Source organism: Drosophila grimshawi, unplaced genomic scaffold, assembly GCF_018153295.1.
Source record: "Drosophila grimshawi isolate 15287-2541.00 unplaced genomic scaffold, ASM1815329v1 contig_44, whole genome shotgun sequence".
Taxonomy (NCBI): Eukaryota; Metazoa; Arthropoda; class Insecta; order Diptera; family Drosophilidae; genus Drosophila; species Drosophila grimshawi.
This window is the reverse complement of record NW_025063240.1, coordinates 17,758,554-17,784,881: the sequence shown is the minus strand read 5'-3', so window position 1 is coordinate 17,784,881 and position 26,328 is coordinate 17,758,554. Positions and strand designations below refer to the sequence as shown.

The 26,328-nt window shown below is 40.0% G+C and overlaps 2 protein-coding genes across 2 annotated transcripts in view; one reads left to right on the top strand and one right to left on the bottom strand.

The window, feature by feature from the left end:
- Positions 1 to 2,580: 2,580 nt before the first annotated feature.
- Positions 2,581 to 26,328, bottom strand: part of LOC6556861 (eukaryotic translation initiation factor 5B) — a 31,268-nt gene continuing 7,520 nt past the window's right edge. The window contains exons 5-9 of the mRNA XM_032742947.2: positions 20,433 to 20,509; positions 17,642 to 17,837; positions 16,577 to 16,684; positions 5,579 to 5,740; positions 2,581 to 3,129 (exon numbers count right to left, since the gene is read on the bottom strand). Coding sequence (XP_032598838.1) covers positions 3,022 to 3,129; positions 5,579 to 5,740; positions 16,577 to 16,684; positions 17,642 to 17,837; positions 20,433 to 20,509 — 651 coding nt within the window. The 3' untranslated portion in view covers positions 2,581 to 3,021. The remainder of the gene's footprint in view (positions 3,130 to 5,578; positions 5,741 to 16,576; positions 16,685 to 17,641; positions 17,838 to 20,432; positions 20,510 to 26,328) is intronic.
- Positions 20,762 to 21,736, top strand: LOC6556600 (sentrin-specific protease 8). The gene has a single exon (XM_001983795.3). The coding sequence runs from the start codon at positions 20,815 to 20,817 to the stop codon at positions 21,670 to 21,672; it is 858 nt and encodes a 285-aa protein (XP_001983831.1). The 5' UTR covers positions 20,762 to 20,814; the 3' UTR covers positions 21,673 to 21,736.

The window sequence follows — 26,328 nt, the reverse complement described above, 5'->3', positions numbered from 1 at the left end:
TCAATAGCTCTGGCTTATACTTACAAATATTTGGACTGAGTGTGACAATCTGCGATTGGACAGTCAAAAACTTAAAATATCTGCGAATAAGTCACACTTTACACTTAATTTTAACATATATATATATATATATATATATATACGTCAAAAAGTAAAGTCTATCTGAAGAAAATTCATAATCAAAGTGCACTTAAATTGCAATTAAAGATTATGATATTTTTCCTTGGTTCGTTGCGCATTCATAGAAATAGTCTTTTGATTAGGATTTGAACAATTCGTTTCCTTTACAGATAACATTGTTTTCGACGTTGTCGCGTAATATAATCTTTGATAAATTGAATATAAGATAAAACAGCAGCGGATGCCAAAAATTGAGATTGTAATCGAGGTAAATCAATTTGAAAAGGCCAAACAGTTTGACATTCAATATAGTCAGTCGAGTAAATCGAGCAAATCGATTCATTCATACGTGAGTACAACATCTATATATATTTGTTTATATATATATATATAAACGTCTGAAAGATACACAAATAAATGACAATTCATTGCGACATGTTGAGCATTTCAAATACGATTTTTAAATTCATTAAACAACTAATTTTTTGCTATCTCTGTGCGAGATTTCATGTAAAAGCGATTTCAATGCATACAAATCGTACAACGTATGTATATGTATGTATGTATGGATGTATATATGGATGTATGTATGTATGTTTAAATTGGCCATCCAATTTCTGTGGCTGAGTGGCTTTGACTTTGCTTTTGGCTGCTGCTTGTTTTTTTTTTTTTAGAGGGGAGTTGGGTGGTGCTGTACACAAAATGTACAATAAATTTGGTGCGCCGCCTGACGTCACAAGTGTCCTAGATAATCAACAACGTCGAGGTGAAATGAATAAACATGAAATCATGGCAAACAAAACTACAACCACAAAAATACACAAACAAAATTGAAAAAAAGCACGTGCAATTTACCATTTTTCTTTCGATTTTTGGAAGCATCCGTTCTGCGATTGACGTTAATTTGATCTTCAGTACATTTTCCCTTTTCACAATTTGACTTTTATTTCTCCTTTCATTCATTAGATTCAGACACACACACACACACACACACACACTCACACAGATACACAGCTGCGCACACAAGGACAGGCTAATCATTTAAGCTGACTCGTTCAAGTGGCTACGAATCCTTCTGCATTCGTTTTTCTCAATGAAAATGCCGCCCACACGAGCGAGCATCGCTGAAAAGCCAACAAGAACAACCACATTGAGAAGGTTGCGCCCCAAAGCCGCAACACCGCCTGTTGCCCTAGTTCCACATTCCACACTGATGACGCAGCCAACAACAGCAGCAACACCAACACACACACAAAGAGCGGCCTTTGTGGATGCCATTCAAATGCGCCTTGTGAATGAATTTCGCACTCACTCTCTCTTTCTCTCTCCGTCTCTCTTTCTCTCTCTCTCTTCTCTGCGGCTTTGGGCTCTCAATGCTCTAGCTTTAGCTGCCTTTTTTTCAATGGGCAGCTCAATTTTGTGGCGTCATTGAATACGCCTTGAGAGAGTTTATCCTGTCTGTGCCTGCCTGCCTGCCTCCCAACCAGCTTGAGTAAATTCTAATGGCATTCCAGCTGGCAAGTAAGTATATAAATATGTATGTATGTATATAGATGTATATACCTAGATGACAATTCATATTAGATATGCGTCTTTCACAGCTTCAAACATTTTTTAATACATTTATTGACATATTACATATGACCGACGCAGCATCTTTCAACTCTCTAATTAAATGTTGTATGTAGTTACTGTTATTGTAAATTGAGCTTCAGCACAGGCATCTGGTTTGTTGTAACTTTTAAAACTCGATTTTCTGAATAGTAATTGCCACTTGCAGCGTTTATAGCGTTTTTAGCTTGCTGTGCTTTCAATTTGGCTATCAAACGAAGTTCTTGCAAAATGGAAAGAGATGCAAAACTTACCAAAACCATTTAGATCAAAAAACTCAATCTTTAAAAATGGCAAAATAATAAATCTAATTAAACAACACACATCTGATGCAAGCAGCATAAATTACCTGCTTTATAACCTGCTTTAAAGGAGCTTCTTTAATGGACTTCAAGTGCATTTTAAGCATTCCATAAGTGACGCACTTGCAGGACATAAGCCATAAGATTATGTATGTGTATGTGTGCCAATAAGTATAAATGTGTGCAAGTGTGTGTGTGTGTTGTGTGTGAATACGTTGTGCGACACAATTGTCCTTCCACTTCGTCACTGGCAGGTTGAACGAACTCTTGAGCCAGCCTGACCCAGTTTTCTGCAGCCGTTTCCATTCACAACCTGCAACAGCAACAGCAGCAGCAGCAGCATCAGCATCAGCAGCAGTAGCATCATCTACATCCATATCCTTGGCGCACTCAATGACAGCTATGAATGAAAAAGAGCTGGTTGCTGGCTGGTTGCTGGTTGCATGCCACTGCGCATGCCGCTGGGTGAATACACTGTACGAAGGTTACACGCCCCAAACTCGGTGTGACGTCATTGCTGACATAGTTATTGAAAAGACAATTATTCTAAATTGGTTTTCTTTTTCTTTTTTACAACTTTTAATTTTGTCCTTAGTTTCAGGCGTAACAAAAAGAAGCGCAGGCAATCAAAGGTTTTCTTATGCAAAAAGCATTCACAAATATCATTTAAAAATCGTTTTAAGCACATTTTTGTTTGACGACGACAACCGACTGTGTTAAACCATTAAAAAAAAAAAAACTAAGCTGCACGAAACTAACAAATTATTTGTTTTTGTTTTTGTTTTTGATTTGTTTTCTTTTTTGTAAGCATAGTCGGCCCGGGCCTCGAGCTCAAGCAGTCTGTTGTTAAGAGTTGAGAGTTTAGTTGCAATTACTACAACAATTATAGTTTTTGTTTTAGTTTTCTTTTCTTTTTTTTCTTTTTTGCTTTTGTTGCTCCGGTGTGCATTGTTGTATTTGTAGATGTTTATGCTAATTTGGCAATTGTTTAGAGAATCTCAAACAGTTTCTTCAGTTCGACCATCAGCGCCCAGTCGGTCTTGATCAAATCATCACGGAAATAGTCCTTGCAGGCATCGATGCTCTGTCGTGAAATCTGCAAAGATATAAGAATTTATAGCTAGATTTATAGTAAATGTGTTATGTTCAAAATGGATATTGATTTATGGCGATAGCATATTAAAAATGGCGTTGATCTCAACATCCGGTTGATTATGTCGCTTTGAAAACAGCGCCTTAGCTTTCAATTTGCATTTAATTATACTTTCTGCCAGTTGCATATTAATTTGATTCGACGACACAGCAGAACACAATGCTGTCAATATATGGATAGCTGCATACATAACAAACAATAACTGATAAAAGATACGTCTATAGACGGTATCGGACAATAACTGGCAATGGCAATGGCTATGCATATTAAAGTGCCGAGCATAAGGCACCTCTCATATTGTTAGGCCAGTCAGTCAGTCTGATATACGCCTTATTCGTCGGGCATATCATTATTTATAATAGCGAGTAAAGCTTCGACTATATAGTGTTAAACAAATAGCAAAAAAAAACGATGTGTTTTTAAGGCAAACAAAATACAAAATATATATTGGTTTATAGACTGATGCAACATTTCTTACATTTCGCATATCTGCCGAATGTTCAATTGTTGCCTGTCCATTTTCCCAGAAGTTATTAATCTTGAAATGTGTTTCGAATTTATTAGATTGTTTGCAGAACAGTTACTACAGCCTGTCCTGCATTTTAATTAATTATTTTATTGTTAATTTCGCACAGACAAATAAAAATAAGGCAAGGTAATTTTCCACTCCAATGATTTTTAAAGAAATCGAAGACCTTTAATAGAATCGGGAACTGTAAAGAATGTGAATGTGAATGTTGGGCATAGTGGAATCCTTCTATTAGTTAGTGATGTTAGTCTGGGTAAATTGTCTAATAAAGAAGACTACCTCAACTTTTAGTCACTCAGAAACCTAATCTGAGTTGGAAGCAAAGGGCATTGTGGGTTGGGCTTTAAAGTAGTTGTTGGTGCTGTTGCTAAACCGGGTCGCCAAATGCGTCAGAATCTCTGATAAAAAAAAAAAAAGTCAAAGCCGCATTGTAGCTCACCGTACAACTGCAACTGGCTGGTTGGGCTGGGTTGGGCTGCGCTGGGGCACAATGCGAAAGCTGAACCCCGTCCGTTCCGTTGCACGCAACTGGGTCAAGTGAGTAACCAAAAACAACGCGACAACGACCAAAAACTGGGTTATTGCTGCGACGATGACGACGAGAACGTCAGAAGTCAATGAACGATGGGGCAGGCAGCAAGTGCATTGCCGTGGAAGGTGAAACGTGACGTCAGCAAGCGGTAGACAGTCAACTGGGGTGCAACTGGGCGTGTGGCAAGGTTGCCACAGCTCGTACAGCGCTGGTATTGTGGGTGGCTTGGGTGCCATGACATAATACCCTTTGATAGCATAAAAAGGCATTGAGGCGATAAAAATAGCAAAAGCGTCTGTAAATAGATACAAGTGAATGGAATATGCACACACACACGCAGCTCACACACACACAGCACACACACACACACACACATAGACAGACGCATGTCTCGTCCTTGATGGCGCTTTTGATGTTTTTACATGTTGTGGGCTAAATTTGATGACCCAACTCGGCCAGGCAAACAATTTGCAGCTGTGTTTTTTTTTACGACAAATTAATTGAATCAAACTTGGTGCAAAGTGGAGCTCAATGAGCAATTATCCAACGACACTTAAGAGCAACCAAAAACCCAACCCCAACCCCAACCCCAACCCACAGCCAGCACTCAGTTGCTGCTGACGTCACTGTTGCCTGCCCCCATTGATAAGCGCAACTAAAATAAAGCAAAAATTAATTTTATTATCGATTTGAAAAATTTCAACGCACCCCAATATATCCTTCGCTTGACGTCAGCAATTTCGCTCTGTTGTGTGTATTTTTTTTCATTTTCAATTAATTAATCAAATAATGGCTTCGACCGGAAGTTGCAAAAGACCTTTTAACGCCATTAATATAATTTGAGTTCACCCTCTGGTACTTTACACTAGTTGGGCCATGTAATTTGATAAGCCAGCTGGCAAAGGGGAAGTGTGAAATCGAATTTTGGAGTGGGAATGCCTCACTGACAATGCTTAAGTGCTTCAATACTCCAGTCGAGGTCTGCTGATAGCAATGATTGCTATATAAAGTACCTGGTCACCCAGGCATATATATTTTTAAAAAATTGATTCTAGTTTCAAATTCATGTTTGATTTTTACACCCAAAAATACTTGTGGATGGCTCAAATATTTCTATAACAAATTACGATCTTCACTTTCAATCAATGATGATTAGATTTAAAAAAAAAAGCCAAGGCTTTTGGAATATGTTACGATCTCCATAGTAAGACTAAATTTCCATTTGAAAAAGCGATTTTCAGGAAAGAATTTAGTTCTTTTTTCAAGTTTTTTCCTTTTTCCTTAACAGGTATCGACTAATTAAATTATAGTTATATCAAAGAATTGCTTACCTTGCTCACGAGCATATCGTCCGCCTCGAAGTGTCGTCCAAACATTTTGGGTGATTCTCCGGGAATTGGTTCGATTTTGATGCAAATCTCCTGACCTTTTCGTGCGAAATCGATATTCTTGTGATTCGACTCAATCGAGGTGACAATGCCAATGTTCACAAACTGCAAAAGACCAAACAAACAGAGAATGGAGATTCAATTTAGATTATTGTATTCAGTATAAGCAGGCTTATGTTTAATGGCAGTTCATTTAGGTAGGATACAGCAACAGATAGCAGCAACAAATTTAATTACACGCTAAACAAAAAACCAAAACTGAAACTGAAATTGGAATAGTATAAACGATGAAGAAGAAGAGGAAACAACTAGAGTCATTTATCGACACACCCATCTGGCGCACAAGCCTTTTGTTGTGGCATTTGGGGCCATTTCCTTAAATATTGCCACTGTCGCAAACCGAACGACTGATAAACGAGAGAGCTTGTGGGTGTTTTGGCTAAATGGGTGTTTACAGTGGGTTAGATAACGCCGTCCGCCCCCGAGAGCACCACCACCAGCACCAGCACCATCAGCACCACAGCACACCAAGTACGCATAGTCGCCACTCTCTATCGCTGCTGGGCAAAGTCATTGAACCAAATTGTAATATGTTTGTTGTCGTAACTCGTTTGCACTCAACAATAACAACAACAATAACAACAACAAATTAAACACAGGAAACTGTTGCCAACCCAACAACGCTGGCTGCTGTCGACGGCGCTGCCAGCGTCAACGTTTCCTGTGGGCGCCCCAATGGCGGCCACGTCGCCCGTTTGCTTCTCGTTCGTATTTCATTCAAACCAAATAAATTATTGAAATTTTTTTCGTTTTTTTTTTTTTATTATTTTATTTCGTCGTTTTTGGCTTGTTGCTATCGGTGCAAATAGCTACAACACATTTACATACATAGGGAGACCCACACACACACACACACACAAATATAGGCGCGAAGTGTGGGGAGGGGGCGCATTTGTCACCATTTCCTGTCGTTGATTACTCATACGCTCCGTTTTCAGTTCTGGTCCGCTCGTCGAATTTTCATTAAATGTGTTAATTTATTTCCATTTCCACACACAAATTTTTCGTTGCTATTCGCAGCTGCTTACATCAGACTGTGACAAGTGTTATAGTTCAGTTATCGATAACAATTGTTAACTGACGTATTATTGATTAATTGCTTAATTGTGCCAACGACATAAATCAATCATACGCAATAAATATGAAATTTTGCGCGCTACGTTTTTCAAATATTTATGCGATAGCACTCTGCTTGTAAATATTATGCTTGAAGACAGCAACTTGCTCCAAAAATAGGTGCTTAGTTGTAAGTAGATCAAACTGCGTTATATATATATATACATATATATATGTATATATGTAGAAAACACACATGTGAACAATTTTGCTTTGCTTGATGTGTTGGGCGAATGCTCAAAATGCATTTCAATAAATTTGAGATTGGTAATGACAAAAGAGCAACTCAATCATGCAACGCACACACACACACACACACAGCTCGTGTGTTGTATGTGTGTTTGTGTATCAACGTTTATCTAAAAATATGATTTATATATATATTTTTTTTTTGTACAGACCGGATGTCGTCTATTTTCAAACAAGAACAACAACAACAAGCAGCAAGCAGTCGCTGCCTCTGCCTCTGCCTCTGCCTCTGCTTGTTTGTGTGCTAGTACAAAATCACAATTTATTGTACAATTTATGAGAGATACTAGAACCATTTTTGATACAACTATAGATCTTTTCACATTTATTGTGCGTACTTGTTGTTGTTGCTGTTATTGTTATTGTTGTAATTAACTTTACTTTTGTGCTCTATCTCTCTCTCTCTCTCTCTCCAGCAATTATTCTCTCTTTGTCTATCTGTGTGTTGCTCTCTCTTTTGCTTTCTTTATCATGTCATGGTTGGCTTTTGTCTTTGAAGCTTAAACTGCAGTTGTCAGCAGGAAACACTAAATTAGCTGCCGGCTGAGAGAATTACGGCATTTCAACACGAAAAAAAAGCCACAGACACAGATACAAACTGTATAAATGTGTGTGTGTTTGTCATGCACAGACAAATCAGAGTGCCAAAATTTGTGACATCCGTCACAGTATACCAACAAGAGAGAGAGCGAGAGAGAGAGAGAGAGAGAGAGAGAGAGGATCTGTGAAACGCGTTTAGTTTTAGCTTTAATCACACTGAATGCTGACAACTTTCGGCAACGTCATCAAGAATGCTTCACAATTTTCACTTCACTGCGCAGCTGCAAAGACCCCAACACAGTAGCCCAACAACAACAACAGCAACAACAACAATAGCAACAACAACAACAGCAACAACAATAGCAGCAACAACAACAACAATAGCAAGTTCTTGAGTTCTTGAGATCCTCAGCTCTTCAGTTATTCAATTATTGAGTGCTTGGCTGCCGGTCTTTGGACTTTAACTGTTTATGTTTTCTATGCATTTCAAATGAAACCGCGTCCCGCATACAACAACAACAACAACAACAACATCAACAACAACAAACAACAGACAACAATCAGTGAAAAGCTGCCTACGTCATATGCAGGCCGTGTTAAGCCAAAGGGCGTAGCAAAACCCAACCAGCAGCACAACTTGCCACTTGCCACTTGCCACTGATTCAAGTGCTTGTCTGGGGGCACACACAACACAAGCGGGACACTGCAACATCAAAATTGGAGGCGCACTTAGCTTCAGGGAGCTGAAAACCAACATTAACCATAGCTACTGTGCCAGCAATCATCATCATCATTAGCAAGAGCAAAACTCACTAATCGAAAATAGAAATAAAATTGTAATAAAAATAATTGTAATATATACAAATGATTTATATTTAAGAATGTGAACAATCCGATCAGATCGAACAGATCACAGGTAAATTCAAGTGTTTGGCATTGCCCACGACTGCTCAATTGTGGGGCTGACAAGCGAGCTGGAAATGATGGGAATAATGCAACTTGAGACATAGGTGCTATAGGCCAAGTGCAACTGCAACTGCAGCTCATCATCTGCAACGTCTCGGCGATGCTGCTGCTGCTGCTGAGGGCTGTCAACAGCAGTAACAACAACACCCAACAGCAACCATCTATTGAATGAGCGGACAGCGTTCCCAGCAATCAGGCATAAGTCTAGTCATGCTCATTAGCATCCGCTGTGAATGCAGCAACGCCCACATATATTGACTACATAAACACCAGCAACAACAACAACAACAGCAATAGCAACAGCAATAGCAACAGCAACAGCAACAGCAGCACCAGCAGCAGCAACATCAAAAAGCTCGTAGGAGGGCCCCCGGCACAAAAGTCTTTCTTTCTTCACTCACAGGAAGTCTGTGGGCTACAAAATTGAAGTATCAACTCAGGTGGGTGCTGCAAAGTGCCAACTTGGCCAACACACACACTCACGCACACACACACACACACACACACACACAGCAGCAGTAGTGGGCAAAGATATCGACGACGACGACGATGCCGAGAAGAACAAAAAACTGCCTCAGGATTTCATCGATCGTGATAAGGAAAAGGGTCATTGAAGTCTGTTCTTTATCAAATCGGAAACACTTAGAGATACCATCAATCAGTATGAAAAATAATAAAAGCCAAGTGCAAAACAATTATGAATGAAAAGCACATAAAGTAATTGTTAGAGCGACGCATTTGTTTTTCAACATATTTATTAAGTACACCAATAGCAAATGCTGCCTGATAACAGTCAAGAACAATTGCAATAGCAATGATTGACCATCTGGTCGACTGACTGACTGACTGACTGATTGGCCGTGGTAGGAAGTGAATAAGCACAAATTGAAATTTTCAAGGTAACCAGCTGTTAAAATTCATTGCCAGTCTGCATTCAATATTGGTAGTAGTCCAAGGTTCATTTTTTTTTTTTTTTGACTCCCCAACACTGTTGAGAGACCCAATTTAACTAACCTTCTTTGGTGTTTGCTGTTCTGAATTTTTGGGGCGGGGGTTTTTCTATAATCAGCAATTATTTGGCTTGCAGTCAGTCTCTCAAGGCATTTCAATGAAATATATTCTATCTGTATAACTGCAAACTTATACAACTTAATCGCCTCCATTTGAAGTACCAATACTATATGGAATATCTGTAACACAATTATATATATATATATATATAGTTGTGATCAACTGTTTGTCTTTCTAAGACTATCTATCTATAGATTGGAGGCTTATGCAACTCAATCTCTGGCATTTGAAGTATCTGTGTATATAAAATGTTTATATGACGCTTAGTTCTTGACTAATTGGCCACATGACAAACCAGAATACGCCAGACAAACTGTCAGCCCTTTTTTTTGTTTTTTTTTTCTTTTCTTTGGTTTATTGTTCCACTTTGAGAAGTGCTGGTGGGCGAGGGCAACGTCAGCGTCGTCGGTGTCTGTTGTATATAGATATATATTTATATATATGTGTATACATTTCGTTCTGCCCAAAATCGTATGGCATGCAGAATGCCAGACCAGAGCCGTCCACCAGTCCACCAGTCCAACAGTCCCGCCCCACATCATCTTTCGTTGCGATTAACAAACGTCAATTAAGTATATTTATTTTGGGAGCGCGTGTAACAAAAAAAAAATAAATAAAGCGAATAAAAGATATACACACACACACACACACACACACACACTGAGAGAGAGAGGCACACTCAGAAATGCTCCAACGAATAAGTATTTATGCGATTTTCCGACTTTTGTGCAAATTCAGCATATCCGGCCAAGAAACTGAAATGCGACGATGTGGTTGGCGACCGACTGACCGACAGAGCGACGACAGCAATAGCAATAGCAACAGCAACAGCGACAGCAACGTCGACGTCAATTCCAAGCCACAAAATGAAACAAAAACAAAAAGCAGCCGAGAAATAAATATGGCGAGTAATTTGCTAATTACGCTAATTTCTTTTGTTGTTGCTATTCATTTTCATAGTAAAATATATATAAATATATATATGTAGATATAAGTGCTTGATATATATATAAATATATATATATATGTTTATATAGATACACATACAGCTAAACAGAGACAAGTCAAGGAAAACGAACCGCAAAAAAAGCGCGTATCTAAGCGGTTTTTATTATCTTATCGCTAGCCTGAATGACTTTCAGTGTGTGTGTGTCTTGTGTGTGTGTGTGTATATCTGATGTGAGTGTGTGTGTTGTGTGTGTGTGCTTTTTATGACTGTGCAAACTACACTCGAAACATGAAGCGCTCTAGGCGGTCGCCTAGCCACTCAACAGGAAATAAGCATTTTTATGAATGAAACGTTGGCCAGCGAGAGACACAGCAATAGATACAGATACACACATACAGATACAGATACAGATATAGATACAAAAAAAGACACACACACACACAGACTCATTCATATGTAGAGATACAGCTACAGCTACAGCCACAGATCCACTTACAGTTTACGTGCAAAATGTTTAGCTTAAGTGAAAATCCAAAAATCATTTTCTGTTAAGCATGCAGCAGTTATAGAATATATATATATACAGATATATATATTATGGAATACATAAATCTTTTTTTCTGCTTTTTTTCAAACTTGTTTTTATAGTTGCTATTAGCGTAGTTTTCATTCATGGGCCTCTTTCGTTTGGCTTTTGGCTTTTGTTATTGCTGTTTGGGTTTTTATGGTCTGTTTGCTCCAATTTTACATTATGCGCTTTATTATTATACATATATACTTTTTAGATACACAGCTTGTTGTTTGTTGTTGATTGCTATTTGCTTTTGACGTCGCCCACACACACCATTAACAAATATATATATATATAAATATATAAATATATATAAATATATCTGTATATATATATTCGTTGATGGGCCAGGCATGAATTAATGCTTTGTGTGTACTCAGAGAAACTAACTCACAAAAGTTGTCTCATTCATGAATTCATGCCTGTGGAAATTTTTACTTTTACTTCCGGCTATGCGGCACGCAGCACACCTGCCCCCAAGGGTTTGAGGTACTTCCTCTCTCCCTGCCGCTTTACTTCATTCACTTCCGACTCGTGCAACAACAACAACAACAACAATGAACAACTGTCGAGCTCAGCGCATACTTTCAAGTGCTTACTTCAATTTGGTACGTCGTCTACCTTATTTTTTCTATCTTTTACTTTGCCTGCACGCCGTCTCGCTCTCTCCTCATTCACTCACACGCTCATTCAAATATTCATTCATTCTTTTCACATATACGTGCGGAAGCATTCATATCCGTTCTGCCGTTGCTGCTTCCGTTTTAGGGCAGTTGCTGCTGCTGCTGCTGCATCGAATTGCAGCCCGCATCTGCCACTGCTGCCTTTGACTGTTATCCACTTCCGCAGCGTCTCAGGCTCAGCTGCAACTTATTCTTCCATTTAATTACTTGTTCCGACTCTTAGCGCTGTTTCTATCGCTTTATATCGTTATGCGTTCTTGTTATTGTTGTCACTTTCATTGTTTGTCGCAATGCTCAAAGTACTCCTTTGTCGCACACGTACCTCTTTGCAGCAGTCCCCCCTCCCTCCATTCCCCCATCCCTCCTTCCACACCAAGCAAAAATGTGACGCAGTTGCTCATTGATAAGGGGTGGGCACGTTGAGTGTCTAGTCGAAACGTGATACCCTTTCGAGAATGTTGTTCAGCACTTGGCCAATAAATATATATTATTTTAAAAATATATTTAGTTTTCTAGTAAAGATTGTTTAACGTCCTGAAGCAGATCGCTTGTTAAATTTGATAAGATTTACATATTTACACGCGACTTGCCTGCAGATATGACTTATTGGGGCTTCAATGATAAAACACCTTACTTTGAATGAGATCTAAAAGAAATGATTTCATGGCATATTTAATTGAATAAATATGTGCAGATTATATAAGAATTCATTCACTACTCATAACTTCAGCTCAATTTTAAATTCAATGAGAGCTCATTAAAAAATCAATGTACATTTTGCATTCGAAATTAATTGTTGTTAATCAGATTGAACAGAAAAATAATTCAATATAAATGTTTACTCAAAATGTTTAAGTGTTAATCAGATTAAAATCCAACGACAATTATTAATCAGCTTCAGAATTGAGAAACAAAACGACATTCGGTTGCCCTAACGAGTTGTGGCAAAGGCGACAAACGGAAGTTGTACGTCCATTTAGGCTTAACAATTCACAATCTTTGCTTGAAATGCCTCGGCACATACTTTAAGTACTATGATTTCCGCTATAAAGGGGCGCCTTCTTTTTTTATTTTAGCAGCACAGCAAACCAATGAATGAATTAAACGAAATCAGAGGGGCACAGAGGGGCGGCATGCAGCAATCGAGGCGCGAAAAGGGATCAAAGCTACTGCAACCACTACAAAGTAATCAACCCATCGAAAAAACTGTAAGAGGCTCCGAGGCATTTAATTAACAAAAACACAAAAATATATAAAAAAAATAAAAACCAGCAGCAGCAGCATGTTGAATAAGCTTTCATTTCCGGTCGAACACAGCACTTGTGCATATCAGCGCCCAACTCGAGGCATGAATGAAATTATTAAAGATATCGATCGGTTTGTGTTCGATCTCTCACTCGAAAAACTACTGAACAAAAAACGGGTAGCCAAGCATTGCGACCTGGACGGACAGGAGCCCGCTCGACGGGTAGCGGCAACAGCAGCCGCCCAACTGATGCACAAATTAAAAAAAGGCCAAAAGGTGTGCATGCCAGACGGGCATATACCCTGCACACAGGCACACAAAGTAGCCACACACTCAATACACAAGCATTTAAGAGAGCAGTAGAATAAGTGAAAAAGTTGCAAATGTTTAATTAATATAATTTTGTATATTATTATATAAACTCCATACCCAATTTAGAAGTAATTCTATTCCTGCTTTTTTTTATGTTAGACAAATGTGGTTCTCCTTGTATTATACCTTATTTATGACCTTACATTGTGCAGAGGGTATTCAAAACAAGTACCTCCAGCGATACATGCACAAGTAAGTTAATTCAAGTTAAACTGCAACTCGTCTGAGATTGTTTTTTGTTTTTTTTTTTGTTTTTTACAAAAAATTGAATTTCGCTTTCTTTGGGCTACGGTTTGGTGAGCTTTTAATAACCGTTGCTAAAGAAGTCGACAAGACTATTTAGTTTTTTACGACAGACAGCTAGGCAGCACTCAGAGTATGTATATAAATTACTTGTAGTAGACACACACTCACACACACACACACACATACAATATACATATACACCATATGTGGAGTGATTGCCAGATTTGGCTCTGAGTAACGCCTCCAACTTCCGTTGGCTGTTTGCTACGGCTTTTAAAATGCAAGGCAGCGAAACTCATATTAAGCATGCCAGTTAGGCATACTAGACAAGCAGATACTCTATATAAAAACTATTTGACACGGGTGATGTGCTTTGTACTTTTATACTTTGCTTTCTTGTGACAACTTTATTAGTCCGCTTGTCAGGTGCTTTTTTTGGCCCCGGCCTCGGCCCCGGATCAGTGTGTAATCAATCACCTGTTCTTTTTTTTGAACCTTTGGGTCGAGGAGACAAAGAACCTTTAAATTATGCACGAGATTTACGCTCATTAGTCGCCAAGCCAAGAGAAACTTGTTCCTCGAGCTCAAATTACGTCTGCACACTTTCGACACTTGCAACTTGGGGCAACTCAATTGACCTAAGGTTAAGGGTTGAAGCTGACCAAAAAAAAAACGATCAACTGACCAAATCAATGACCAACAACGGGAAGTGGAAGTGGTTTTTCGGGCAGAGCGTGAGCTGAGGTGAGGTTTGAAGTGTGGGGCACACACACACACACACACACAATTTGGTGTAAATGCCTCGCATGAGAACGGAAGTTTTGGTGTGTGTGGCAGTACAACAATTACGCGGCGCTGAGACAAAGGGCCAAAGCCAGCCACATTTTGAGGCTGTCGGACTGGCAGGCTGGCAAGCTAGCAGGCAGGCAGGGAGGCCGGCAGGCAAGCAGGCAAGTGGTTAAGGTTAAGCCTCTGCCATTACAGATTTAATTAGATAATTAATAAAGGCAATCAATGGCAGGGCCAGAGTCAGAGTCAGAGTCAGTAAGATGCCTGCGCTCTGCTCTGGCCGAGCTGCCATCTGGCAGCCAGTTGGGCAGGCAAGACACGCACGCGCAAAAGCCAGCAAAAGGCAACAAAAGCAACAGCAGCAGCCGCTCCAAAGGAAGTTGGACCCCTTGTTCAGAGTTGGCGGAAATCGCGAGGCAAAGGAAAAAAAAAGAAAAAAAAAGAACGACAACAACGACAACAGCCGGCAACATTGGCGACAATAACAACAACGACAACCAACAAACTATACACTCGGCATTCTTCGGCTGAAATAACGTGCACATTTTAAGTAGAGTTGATTGGGGGCTCACATGTTCGGTTAGACCCCAGAAGGCCTTTGGAATTGTCGAGAGAGAGAGAGAGAGAGCGAGACTTCACTGACTGCCTGGATGAGCTATAAAGATGGCTACAAAGATCTGATACGAATGCAATCTACGATAACTATAATTTGCAGTCCTTTTAACTTTCCTAAGTAGTGCTCAACATGTTTAAAAAATAATATGTTTTGTATAGGTTCTTAAATAGTAATGCGATAATATTCAAAAACGTCTTTTATGATTTTAAGTAGATATTTAAACGTTAAGCAGATAACGAAAATCGATAATGTTTAAAGCTCGTTGTAGGGTATTAAAAAGATTGAAGCAAGAACATCGCAAGCACTGAAAAATCTGTATGAATTTACTTTGGAAAGAGAGCTGCACAACAAGAAAGAAAAAAAAAAACACAGGAGGAAAATGTTAAAAAGAATGACGATGAATGACGGGAAGCGCACAGCTTAGCTGCGCTCTGCTGGATAATTGAGGAAGTTATAATTGCCAATGAAGCCAACCAGCCCAGACTAAGAGATTGCCACACTGGCCGGGGGACCAACCGACCAACAGACCAATCGACCGTCCGACCAGGCCGTCCAAGCCGATCCGACTCTTCTACTTCCCCCAACTCTTGCAGTCAAGCACTGGGAATGATCAAACGGGGCGAGAACCCTTTGCAAAAAAAAAAAAGATCGTTGCCGCAGTAGCCAATTCAAGTTGTCGTCGATGTCGATGTCGATGTTGTTGTTGCTGTTCGTTTTTGTTATTGTGGCAAGAGGAAACAGTTATTGTTGTCTCCCTGGCTGACGACGGGAAACAGGACATGTCTTCGCATAAATTGAACACCAGCAGCGGAAGGACATTAATTGAAGCTCTCTTGCACATCTCGAATCTTCAAACACACAAACTGATGAGATAATAATAATTTACTTTTGCTATGTGTTTTTCTTTTCCTTTCGGCTTTTTTTTTGTTCCTTTTATCATGCGAGAATCAGCATAATAGCTGGAATTGACTATTTCCTTAGTTTTCGGAAATTATACACATAAAAAGTGAAGATTTTGTTAAGCGTATACAACGCAATTGCATCACGAGAGCATTGGCAAATAAACAATAAAAAAAATAAGCGAGTTTGCCAAACACAACGAGCACCTGTGTCAACAATGAAAGCCAATGAAAGCAAGAAAGAAGCCCAGAGACGAATGCCAAACCACAATCATAAGCAGCGCCAAGAATGACGCAGTTTATAAAGATGGGCCCTTACACACACACACACACACACACACATATATACACACACTTATACAGACAGATACGCACATTTTGTATCTAGATACTTGACACGATTTTCAAGACAAGGATTTCCATTGTGCGCTCGTCGCAAGTCGCAATAGTTAGAAGGAGACCCAAACCGATCTACAATGCTTGGCCATTGAGGGTATCTTTTCTTTGTGTGTGTGGCACCACAAAAAATAGTTAAATATTTGCGTGACAATGTGCCACTTCTGCTTACCTCTTTGCTGGGCACACAGATTGGCGTACCCACTTTGACAATGCCATTCTCAACCATAACGCCCATAACGATCGGATCGCGACTGTTGAATATGAATTGAGGCAGTATCTGTGGATTGAATAGAAGAAAGATAAGCAAAAATTAAATCAATGATTGAAACAGCATTAAATATAGTTTCTTATGTTTACTTTTTCGATATATATAAAAAGCATAGCCTGCAAACGGGCATTAAGACCAGGGTGATATGAGAACGGATAGGCCAAGTTAATAACTTAACTAAACAACGTCATTGTTGTGCTACAGACGTGGCTAGGTACTTAAAGCAGCATCTAGGCAAGCCAACCAGCCAGCAAAGCAGCAACGAGGTTAGCCCCACTGGCAACTAGTCAACTGTGGCCAAGAGGCCAACTGGCCACAGCTGTGCACCCAATTAACAGCACAGTGGGAGACGACGACGATGATGGTGACTGTGCCGGTGACTGTTGTGGACGATGGAATGGCCAGCTCCGTTTCGAGTCTTGGGTCTCGAGTCTAGGGTCGTTGAATGCGACTATAACCTAATGATTAGCTATAAATCAAATATGCTATTTTAACATTATTTGAGCAGGAAGTGTGGACGTGATGCAAGCAAGTCTTGGACAGGCCTTAATCGCTCCAACGAGTGGCGTTTCTTGGCCAGCACGCATCATTAGCCAACACACAACACACACACACACTGAGAGAGAAAGAGAGAGAGAGAGAGAGATCGAGATCGAGGCCTAGCTGGAGACAAGCATTTGCAGCAGCAACCACAAGCGAGTTGATTGCATTTTACACCTGTAGCTTTTGGCGTAATTATGTTTCGATCAAGAGAGAAAAGGTAACACAAGCTGTTCCCAACATTTAATACCCTTTGCGTGACAGCCTTCATAAATAATATACCCAATTTTCGAATGACCACTGTATACATATATATATAAATACAGATATTCTGTGCATTACAAGTAATCAAATATAGGGTTAGTTGCTGACTTTAATAAAATATATATGTGTAAAATCTGAAAGTTTGACCATATCTCAACTTACCTTTAGTTTGCATGGAAAGACGGCAATGGAGCGGAACTCTTCGCGTTTCTTCTGCTTGAGATCGTCCCGATAGGCGGTGAACTTATCGAACAGATGATAGATAATGTCCGCCTGGAATATCTTAACACCCAGCGATTCAGCCATATCCTGCGCCTCGCGCTCCACTTTCACATCGAATGCCAAGATCGTTGCATATCTGTCGGCGTCATGGAATAAATCAAAAGAGACAACAGAGGAATTAGTGGACAATTTAATGGATAATGAATGATTATGCTAGAATATAATTATGGCTAGCACACAATAATAATACGCGTCACAATAAAAGAAAAAAAAAAACAAACAAATGCAACGCATTTGGCAGTTTCCTGTGACGAGACGGGTTCGCCTAATGAATGTTTTTTACTCGTTCTCTTTTCTCTCCACAGATGTTGCAAGTTAACCCGTTGCTGCTGCTCCAGAACCAGGAAGCGTTAATAATTGAAATAAAGACAACGATGTCTGTTTCTCTCTCTGGCGCTGCTGATTCGGTTTGCTTAGCTTGGCCAACAACTTGGCTTTTGTGAATGGCAGGAAACAGTTGGCATTAAGTCGATACGTGCCCCCGTTTGAAAGTCAGCCGACGCGTCGCACTGGCGACAGGAAGGGTCTACAAAGCAGTAGTCGTTGCCAGTAACCCGAGACATTTTTGGCAATCAACATCCAAATCAAATTATTTATGAATCGCTGTTGTTCTTTGTAGTTGTGATTTGTGTGGAAAATAATACACTACACTTCATTCTAAATGATTTCTTTCCAATTTAGTTATAGATCAGAGTCGAGTAATGATTGAAATAGTAATTAAGAAATATTCCCAATGCAGAAGAAGTTAATAAACATTTGATCTTTATGAAAGATATAGAAATACAAAGCATACATTTATATATAGTCCGATTTAGGCAGTTTTCACCTGATTAAATGTATACTCAGAGAAAAGTTTGTTAACCATTTTTACGACTACAGTTTATTGAAGCAATCGAGGTCAGTAAACTGTGTAAATACCTATCAGAAATGAATAAAGCCCAGTTTTTGTTTTTGTTGTTGTTTTGCAACAAACTTGGCATATTTTAAAGTTTCAGCTGATTTATAACTGGTGATAATCTGCAGCAGACATTCATCTCTCTAACAAGCTCAAAATATTAATTAATAAATGACTACACATTGTTTGATCTATCGCATTGGGTGGTTAAAGTTTTATGTTTGCCTGCAGTGTAAAAATGCCCATAAAGACAGTTAAAGATTTTTATGCTCATGCCAAGATAAATGTGGACAGCCAAGGACGGAGTCGTCATCATCATTGTCAAGCATGGAGGCAGCACTTAAAACCAACAAACAAAAACAAAAAAAAAAAAAAAAAACGAAGAAAAAAAGATTTTCGTGATCACCTGCAGCGTAAAAAGCAAAATTTTATGGTTAAAAATTCCGTGCGCGTAAGAATCATCAATAAATAAACGGCAACACATAGTAAAAATGTAATATTGAGTTTATAGCCTGCCTGACTGCCTCACTGCCTGGCTGACTGCCTGGCTGACTGCCTGGCTGACTGGTTGACTGTGGGGGAGCGTGTCGAATGTCTTGCAGATACACACATACGACACTCCAAAAGCACTCGAGAAACACTTCAAATGGGTGTGTGGCAGGAGGGGGGCAGTGCTTTCAAAGCATAAATAACTCAAATGGCTGCGCATGCGCAAGGGCCGGATATGTTTGGCAGCGGAAACGCCACGTCTATTACATGGGCGTAGATATACAGATATGCAGATACAAATGTATCTGAAAGCCGCACATTTCTATTTTATTATTGTTGTGTTTGTTGTTGTTGCTGTTGTTGTTGCTTTTTGCATGTGACGCTGTAATTTGAGTGGAGTAGAATTGTGTGGGCCGAACGAATTGTAAATGTATCTGCAAACTGCAAACTGCAAACTGCAACTGCAACTGCATCTGCATCTGTGTATCTCTGTTGTATCTATGTAACTGCGAGCTGCGTCGCTTTGTTGCTGCCAAGCAGAGCACGAAAATAGTTGCCGCAGTTGCAATTGGAAACCTCTCATTAGGGCGAAGAGACTGCAGACTGCCGATTGCCAACTGCCGACTGCAAACTGGGAGACTGGCTATTTGGCATTTCATTTGCAGCACTTAACGGTCAGAGAGGCACAGCACAGCAAATAAAAATGAAAAACGCGACTCTAATGAGATAAAGCCGAGCCGGCCACGCAAGGCAAATATTGAAAGGGTATCGTAATATATATAATCATAAATCATGTGGATCTCTCTGGCTGGAAAGTGCATTTTGTGATTGCCGCTAAATGAATCACTTAACCCAAAGCCACAGCTCGTGTCGGCTTTATCACACGCTCTTCAAAAAGAGCCGCTGCTGCTGTTGTTGCTGCTGTTGCTGCTGCTGCTGCTGTTGCTGCCGCGTTGTTTATAAGTCTTTTGTTCTGAGTTGGGGGCAGCAACTGCAGCAGCAATAGCAATAGCAACAGCAACAGCGGCAGAAGTCGTGTTAATAAAGTTAAGCTGCAATAAAATTGAATTGTTCTCTTTCTGTTCACTACGGTCTGTCTTTAATGTTCGGCAGCAGCAGACGTTACAATGTTGTCGTAAGAGCTCTGATATAATAATGATATGTGGCCAGCGCTTGCACAATGCCTGCATGATGGCAGACGTGCCACATAAAAACGGCAGGAAGCAATGGAGTTGAAATCGTTAAGGATATGTATGCATGTATAGTAAACATATAACGATCACTTACTGCGGCTCATGCTCCAGCATCGTTGAGGCCTTCATCACATCACGCTTGACCACGGGCCCAATACGTATGGCGGAGTACTGAAAAATCGATGGAGAAAGATAATGATTACTTGCAGTGCTAAATACGATAAGATGTCAAGGTGTTTATATCAAGGATTGTATCGATAAGAAGTCAAGTTGGATTGCTCGAAGATTGAACATATTTGATTAGTCCTAGAATTGAAACAGATATTATTAAAAAGAGTCAATAACAATTTTCATTGTTTCCCCTGGCATGCATAGAATGCTTAGCTTTAACAATCTAAAAACAATTCACACATCTTACACATCTCACATACACTGTACACCAGCATCAACATCATTCTCTGCTGACTCCTGCCACAATGCGCAAGACCAAGAGTGGGAAGATGAAGCAAAAGCAACCGGAGACGCTGACAAGGCATCGTCGCCTGCTGTTGACCAAGGCCAGCATCAATGGCGACTACTTGCGTGGCCAGGAGAATGGTGTCAATGGGGGCATCTCGTTGCGCTACCAGGAGATATTATTGCGGCACTCAGATGTGCAACTGTTGCAGGGACCGCATGAGCTGAACGATCGTCTGATTGGTCTCCACTACGCCTATTTGCAGAGCCGTCGTTACAAAAGGGAACCAGAGTTGTGTTTCCTGTTGCCAGCACTCGCTGATGGTCTGCGCCAACTGGATGCAAAGGAGCAGCGTTGTCTCGTACGAGATATGCAGCTGGCCAGCAAGCAGTTCATCTTTATACCAATGTCGGAGGACGAGCACTGGTCCCTGTTGCTGGTGGCACGTCCCGATCGGAGGATCTACTATTTCGATTCGCAGGACAATCGGCATTTGAATCTGGCACGTTTGCTCAAAGAACGATTGCGCAATCTGCTTGGTGGCGAGAACTATGGGTTCACTGTGGGACGCTGCCTGCAACAAGCTGCGCATCAGCCCCACGAATCCGGTGTCCATCTAATGTGCATGACAGATAACATGGCCGACTATGTGTGGCGCTGTGGCTATGCCACAAGCACGCTGCTCGTCTCCGTGCAGGAGGTGCGCGACAAGCGTAAAAATCAACTACAACTCATTCGCACTCTTGGCGGCTATTTGCCCAATGTCAGTTGTGCAGCTGCCACATGCCATGCCCAATTACTCAGCTCCAGCTGCAGTTCCACTTCGAGTTCCAGCTGCAAATCGACGAGCGTGTCATCAACTGTGGCGTTGCCCTAACCTTGTTGCTTGAACATAAATAAAACTAATCAGATTTCTATTTCAAATAGAATCGATTAGATACAACAGACTTTCATTTAATTTGATATCGATTTGCGCATTATTTTTAAAAGCAAAGACCTTGGGTAAATTTCATTGAAACACTCGAAATTTCGCAAGGCGGAAGTGACAAACAAAAATTTGCCACATGCCACAAGCGGAAAACAATCAAGGCGTATCTCTTGAAACAGAATCGAATTTCTGAAATTCTGACTCGACAAATCGTAGCTGGAAACTTTCCAAAAAAAAAAAGTTGTGGGCGAAGCCAAAATGCGTAAAGGCTGAATGCAAAAGCTAATTAGATAAAACGCACGTGACAACAACAAATACAAAGAGAAAGAGGAAGGCAAGGACGACATCGATACGACAGAATGACGACTGTAAGAGGTGAAAGGTCAAACTGCTGTCAATTGCCGACACCTGCACAAAGCAAAGCACACACTTTGCTGACGTCAGCACGCCGAGCTGGCCAAAGAAAGTGTTCTTGGATTTAAATCTGTTCTTGTTGCCTTTTAAATCGATGCCACACGTTGCACGATCAAGTCAAGAGTTCGTGTCCAAATCGCTATAAGGTGGCTAAAGAATCTGACTGCTGCCACAAATTGTATAATTGTTGTTTCAATTTGTTGTTGTTTGCCAGCTGGACTGGCTGGACTGGCTGGACTGGCTTCCCTTTAGTTGTGCACGTTCCGGTCAACTTCCGTTCTTAAAATGTATGTATTATGTACATACATCTGTATGTAGGTATGTACATATTTACATCTACATCTGTATGTAAATTTGTATTTATTATCTACATTTCGGGCTAACTTCCTTTGCTTGGCTGCCTGCTGCTGATTTCATTAAAAATGCGGTCGCAACGTGTTTATGAATGAATATTAAGCAATAAGCTCTTCAAACTGCCATTGTGTATGTGTGTGTGTGTGTATCTGTGTGTGTGTGTGCGATGCAGGAAGAATTACTTCCGTTGTTGTAGTTGCTGTTGCCTCTCATTTATACTCGTGAACATTTACTCATTCATTCATTTACTCATTCACTCGCCCGTTTGTTCACTCATTCATTTGTTTCTTTCTCTTTTGTTTTTTTTTTTTGATATACCCTTTAAATGGGGTAGTTTACTTGATGGACTTATCAAGTTTCTTAGGAATAATTATGACTCTTTTTATACTGGTTACTTAAAGTTTTGTGGAGTTATGTAAGTCTAGTCTTAACTAGGTAATGCTTAGCATCATTTCATTGCTCTCATTGCTGCTTGTTTAAAGTTATTTAGGAATTCTTGGAGTTATAGAAGATACGCCAAGAACAAGTGTTGGAAAGTACTTAAAGTTCATTTCGATATCAGTTTGCTATGCGCTCGCTCTGCTCCCGATCTTGCTGCTATTGCTATGATTATAGAGAGCAAAATGTGTATTTTTTTTGCTCCAACTACTGCTATTGCTCTGGCAAATGACAGAGCAAAGCAGTGCTAAAGAGCATTTATTTCAGTTTTCTGCATTGCTCTGTTAAAGTTGCTTAGCAAAGTAATATTTATATTGCTACGTAGTAGTTAATTCAAACACTGCTGCTGTTCAATAGAGCAAGTGTATCTAGTCTTCGACAATCGACAAATAATTGAGCATTTCTTTTTTGTTTTATATCGAGGCTGTCGTTGTTGTTGTTGCTGTTCTTTTTTTTTTGTGTTCTTGGCAACAACTACGGCGCATTAATGAAAACGTTGGCATTGTCTGCTTCTTTGCTCACTTCCTTCCTTTCATTCTTTTAGTGCCTATGTAGATACATAGATACACACACACACACACACACACACACAGAGTATATACTACATGCCGCAACAACACAACATGAGAAAAAGCGCACAAAATTAAATTCATTCATTAAATACAGCGCTTCGATGGACTGCGTCATGGAGTAAGAAAGTGCTATACTCAAAGAGTGAAGGGGTAGGGCAGAACATAAGGGGTTAGGGGTGGGGTTGTGAGGCACAGAGGCAGAGAGTAAGACAGCTGATTGATTTGTTGGCTTTTTTGTTTTTATGCGGCTACAATGGACTACATTTCCATCGGCTGTGTTTTGGGCCACGTAACGTCTTTTTTGTTGTTCTCTCAGTGAACAGGTCAGCTTGCAAGTGTTTTGATGCCATTATACAAAAAGAGAGAAGAATGAAAAAGAAAAGACAAAGACAAACACAAATTGCACACTTTTTGCGGCAATTATTTGAAGTGCGAGAAGGCCAATTAATTTTGCTGTCTCAGCTGGCTTCTTTTGCTACTGCTGCTGCTGCTGCTTTTGCTTCTGCTTCTGCATCGACTGCGAGACTGTCGTTTTTCATATTCTCGTGATTTTGCTTTATTGTTGATTGTAGGCGTTGCGCGTTTGCCATTATTACAATCGCATATTTGCATGCAACTACGTCTCGATTACAAATGGTTGCCAACGCTTCGTGCAAACCTTGCGAAACTCTCCAAGTGTATGCGTCTCTCTGTGTGTGTGTGTGTGTGCGAGAGTTGTTGACTTTTAATTAAAATGCATAGGGGAATCGCATTACCTCCACACAACCACATCTATGTACGCATATACACTGCTGCTCAATAAAATAAGTTCATCAGCATTACTGTTCAAGTATATTAAATATTCACGAGTTCTCCCATTAACTTTTCTCAATAATAAATAAACAGAAACGCATCTATCTTCACTCAACAACAATATACAGTCAAGTTCTGCTAGTGTACTTATTCATGTGTCGGCAGGTGTACATTGCCTAGCTACCAACAGCAAAAACTGATATTCAATGACGTCGACGTCCGCAGACGGGCATCCAGCAACAACAACAACATTGCGGGGCACACTATTATGGCTAAATCAACCGCAAAAGTCGCAAGAGCTAAAACAGCAAATGCAACAGCAACAACAACAACTGCAACAGCAACTACAACACTGCATAGTAATGCATAGTTGATTGCTGCATAATTACAATTACAGCCCAAATACCTGCATTAAACAAAACTAACTCAACAGCAACTCACTTGCAAAGCTGCATGCGTTTCTCTTATACTCTCTAGCAGAGAGTGTATCACAATTTTCTCACACAATTTGTAACACAATAAGAATCTGTTGTCATTTCTAAAGTGTTAACCACCTGTTAGTCGCTCGTTAACATGACCGTAACAGCATAGACCCACTTTATTTACAATATTTAACAGTATCGTGTTACTTGAGTGCATTTACAAGTCTGCTAACTTATTTAGACATTTTTTGTTTTCTTTACGATTTTGGCACGTCAAAGTTATTTGCTTTTTTCTTGTTTTGGATTGCTGTGCGGTTTTTTCTGCGCAATTTTTCATTCATGAAAGAAAAACGTCGTCACGGACGGACTAACAGACTACCGAGTATTCGTTGTTACGTATTTTTCATTCATAAAAGAAGCAAAAAAAAGAAAAAGAGTAACGAAAAAAAAATGCTTGGCATGAATGGGAAACCAAACAGCGTTTGTTGCGGGTGCTGCTTATGTGGGTAACAAATACCAACAACAATAACAGCAACAGTAACATCAACTAAAAGTAAGCATTGCCAACAGTTGTATAAGCAGAAAGGCAATGGAGGCGACGAGCAGCTTTTTTTTCTCTTTTTTTATGAATGGCAACTCCATCAGGTTGGGCGACGACGACTACGCTATATTTGGCCGGTTAACGACAACGAGAAGCAAATGTTAATGAAGCCACTGTTGCCAACAACAACAGCAGCAAATGTACAAACGGAATTTAAGCAGAGATTGCAGGCCAATTGCATAACGGTGCTTTGCTTGCAACAGCCAAACACAGACAGACACGCAGCAGAAGCTCTTCACCCGTCCCTCTCTCCCTCTCTGTGGCTGTCTTCTTTCTGTTTTTGGTTTTCCGCCTGCCTGTGTCATAAAAAAATGCATGCAAGCAAATCGGTGGCGTAATGTTAACGCGCACTGCCCAAATGCGATAGCTGCACACGCTAAGGTTAATTGCAAGGAGGCCACACTGTACAACACTGTACAGGTTGCCATTCTAATATCTGACAAAATCAAAGAATTAAGCTTGCAGCTCAACAGCAAAAGAGAGCCTAAGTGTCTGTAATCTACGAGATTTTTAAGCACACACACACAAAGATACATACTTGAACTGTTATTTTCTTGTTTTTGAAATGCGAGATTTTTAATGGCCAAGAAGCCATTTAAATTGAGGGCTGCTAATGAATTATTGTTATTTGCATAAATATTGTGCGTATTGCTTTTATAAGTGAATTATGTTAAACTGTTAAAAACAACACATGGCTCCGCAGAGGATAATGATGGGAGGCAGAAAGGCTGAAAAGCAGACAGCAACAAGTGCAATTAATTTTTATGAATAGAAAGCCTCTGCTGATTCCTCTGCTGCTGCTGCCGCTGGTACGCCCCGTCCGCGTCGTGTTTAATTTATAGAAATGTATAGCAAATGTTTATTTGATCAATAAAATGAATTATTGTACGAGAGCAACGCGCAATACGCAAGAGCGAGAGAGAACGATCAGGCAAATCGTTTGCTAAAATGAATGAAACAACTGATAAATAACAACAATAACTTTTTCAACACTGCCGCAATTAATAAGAGC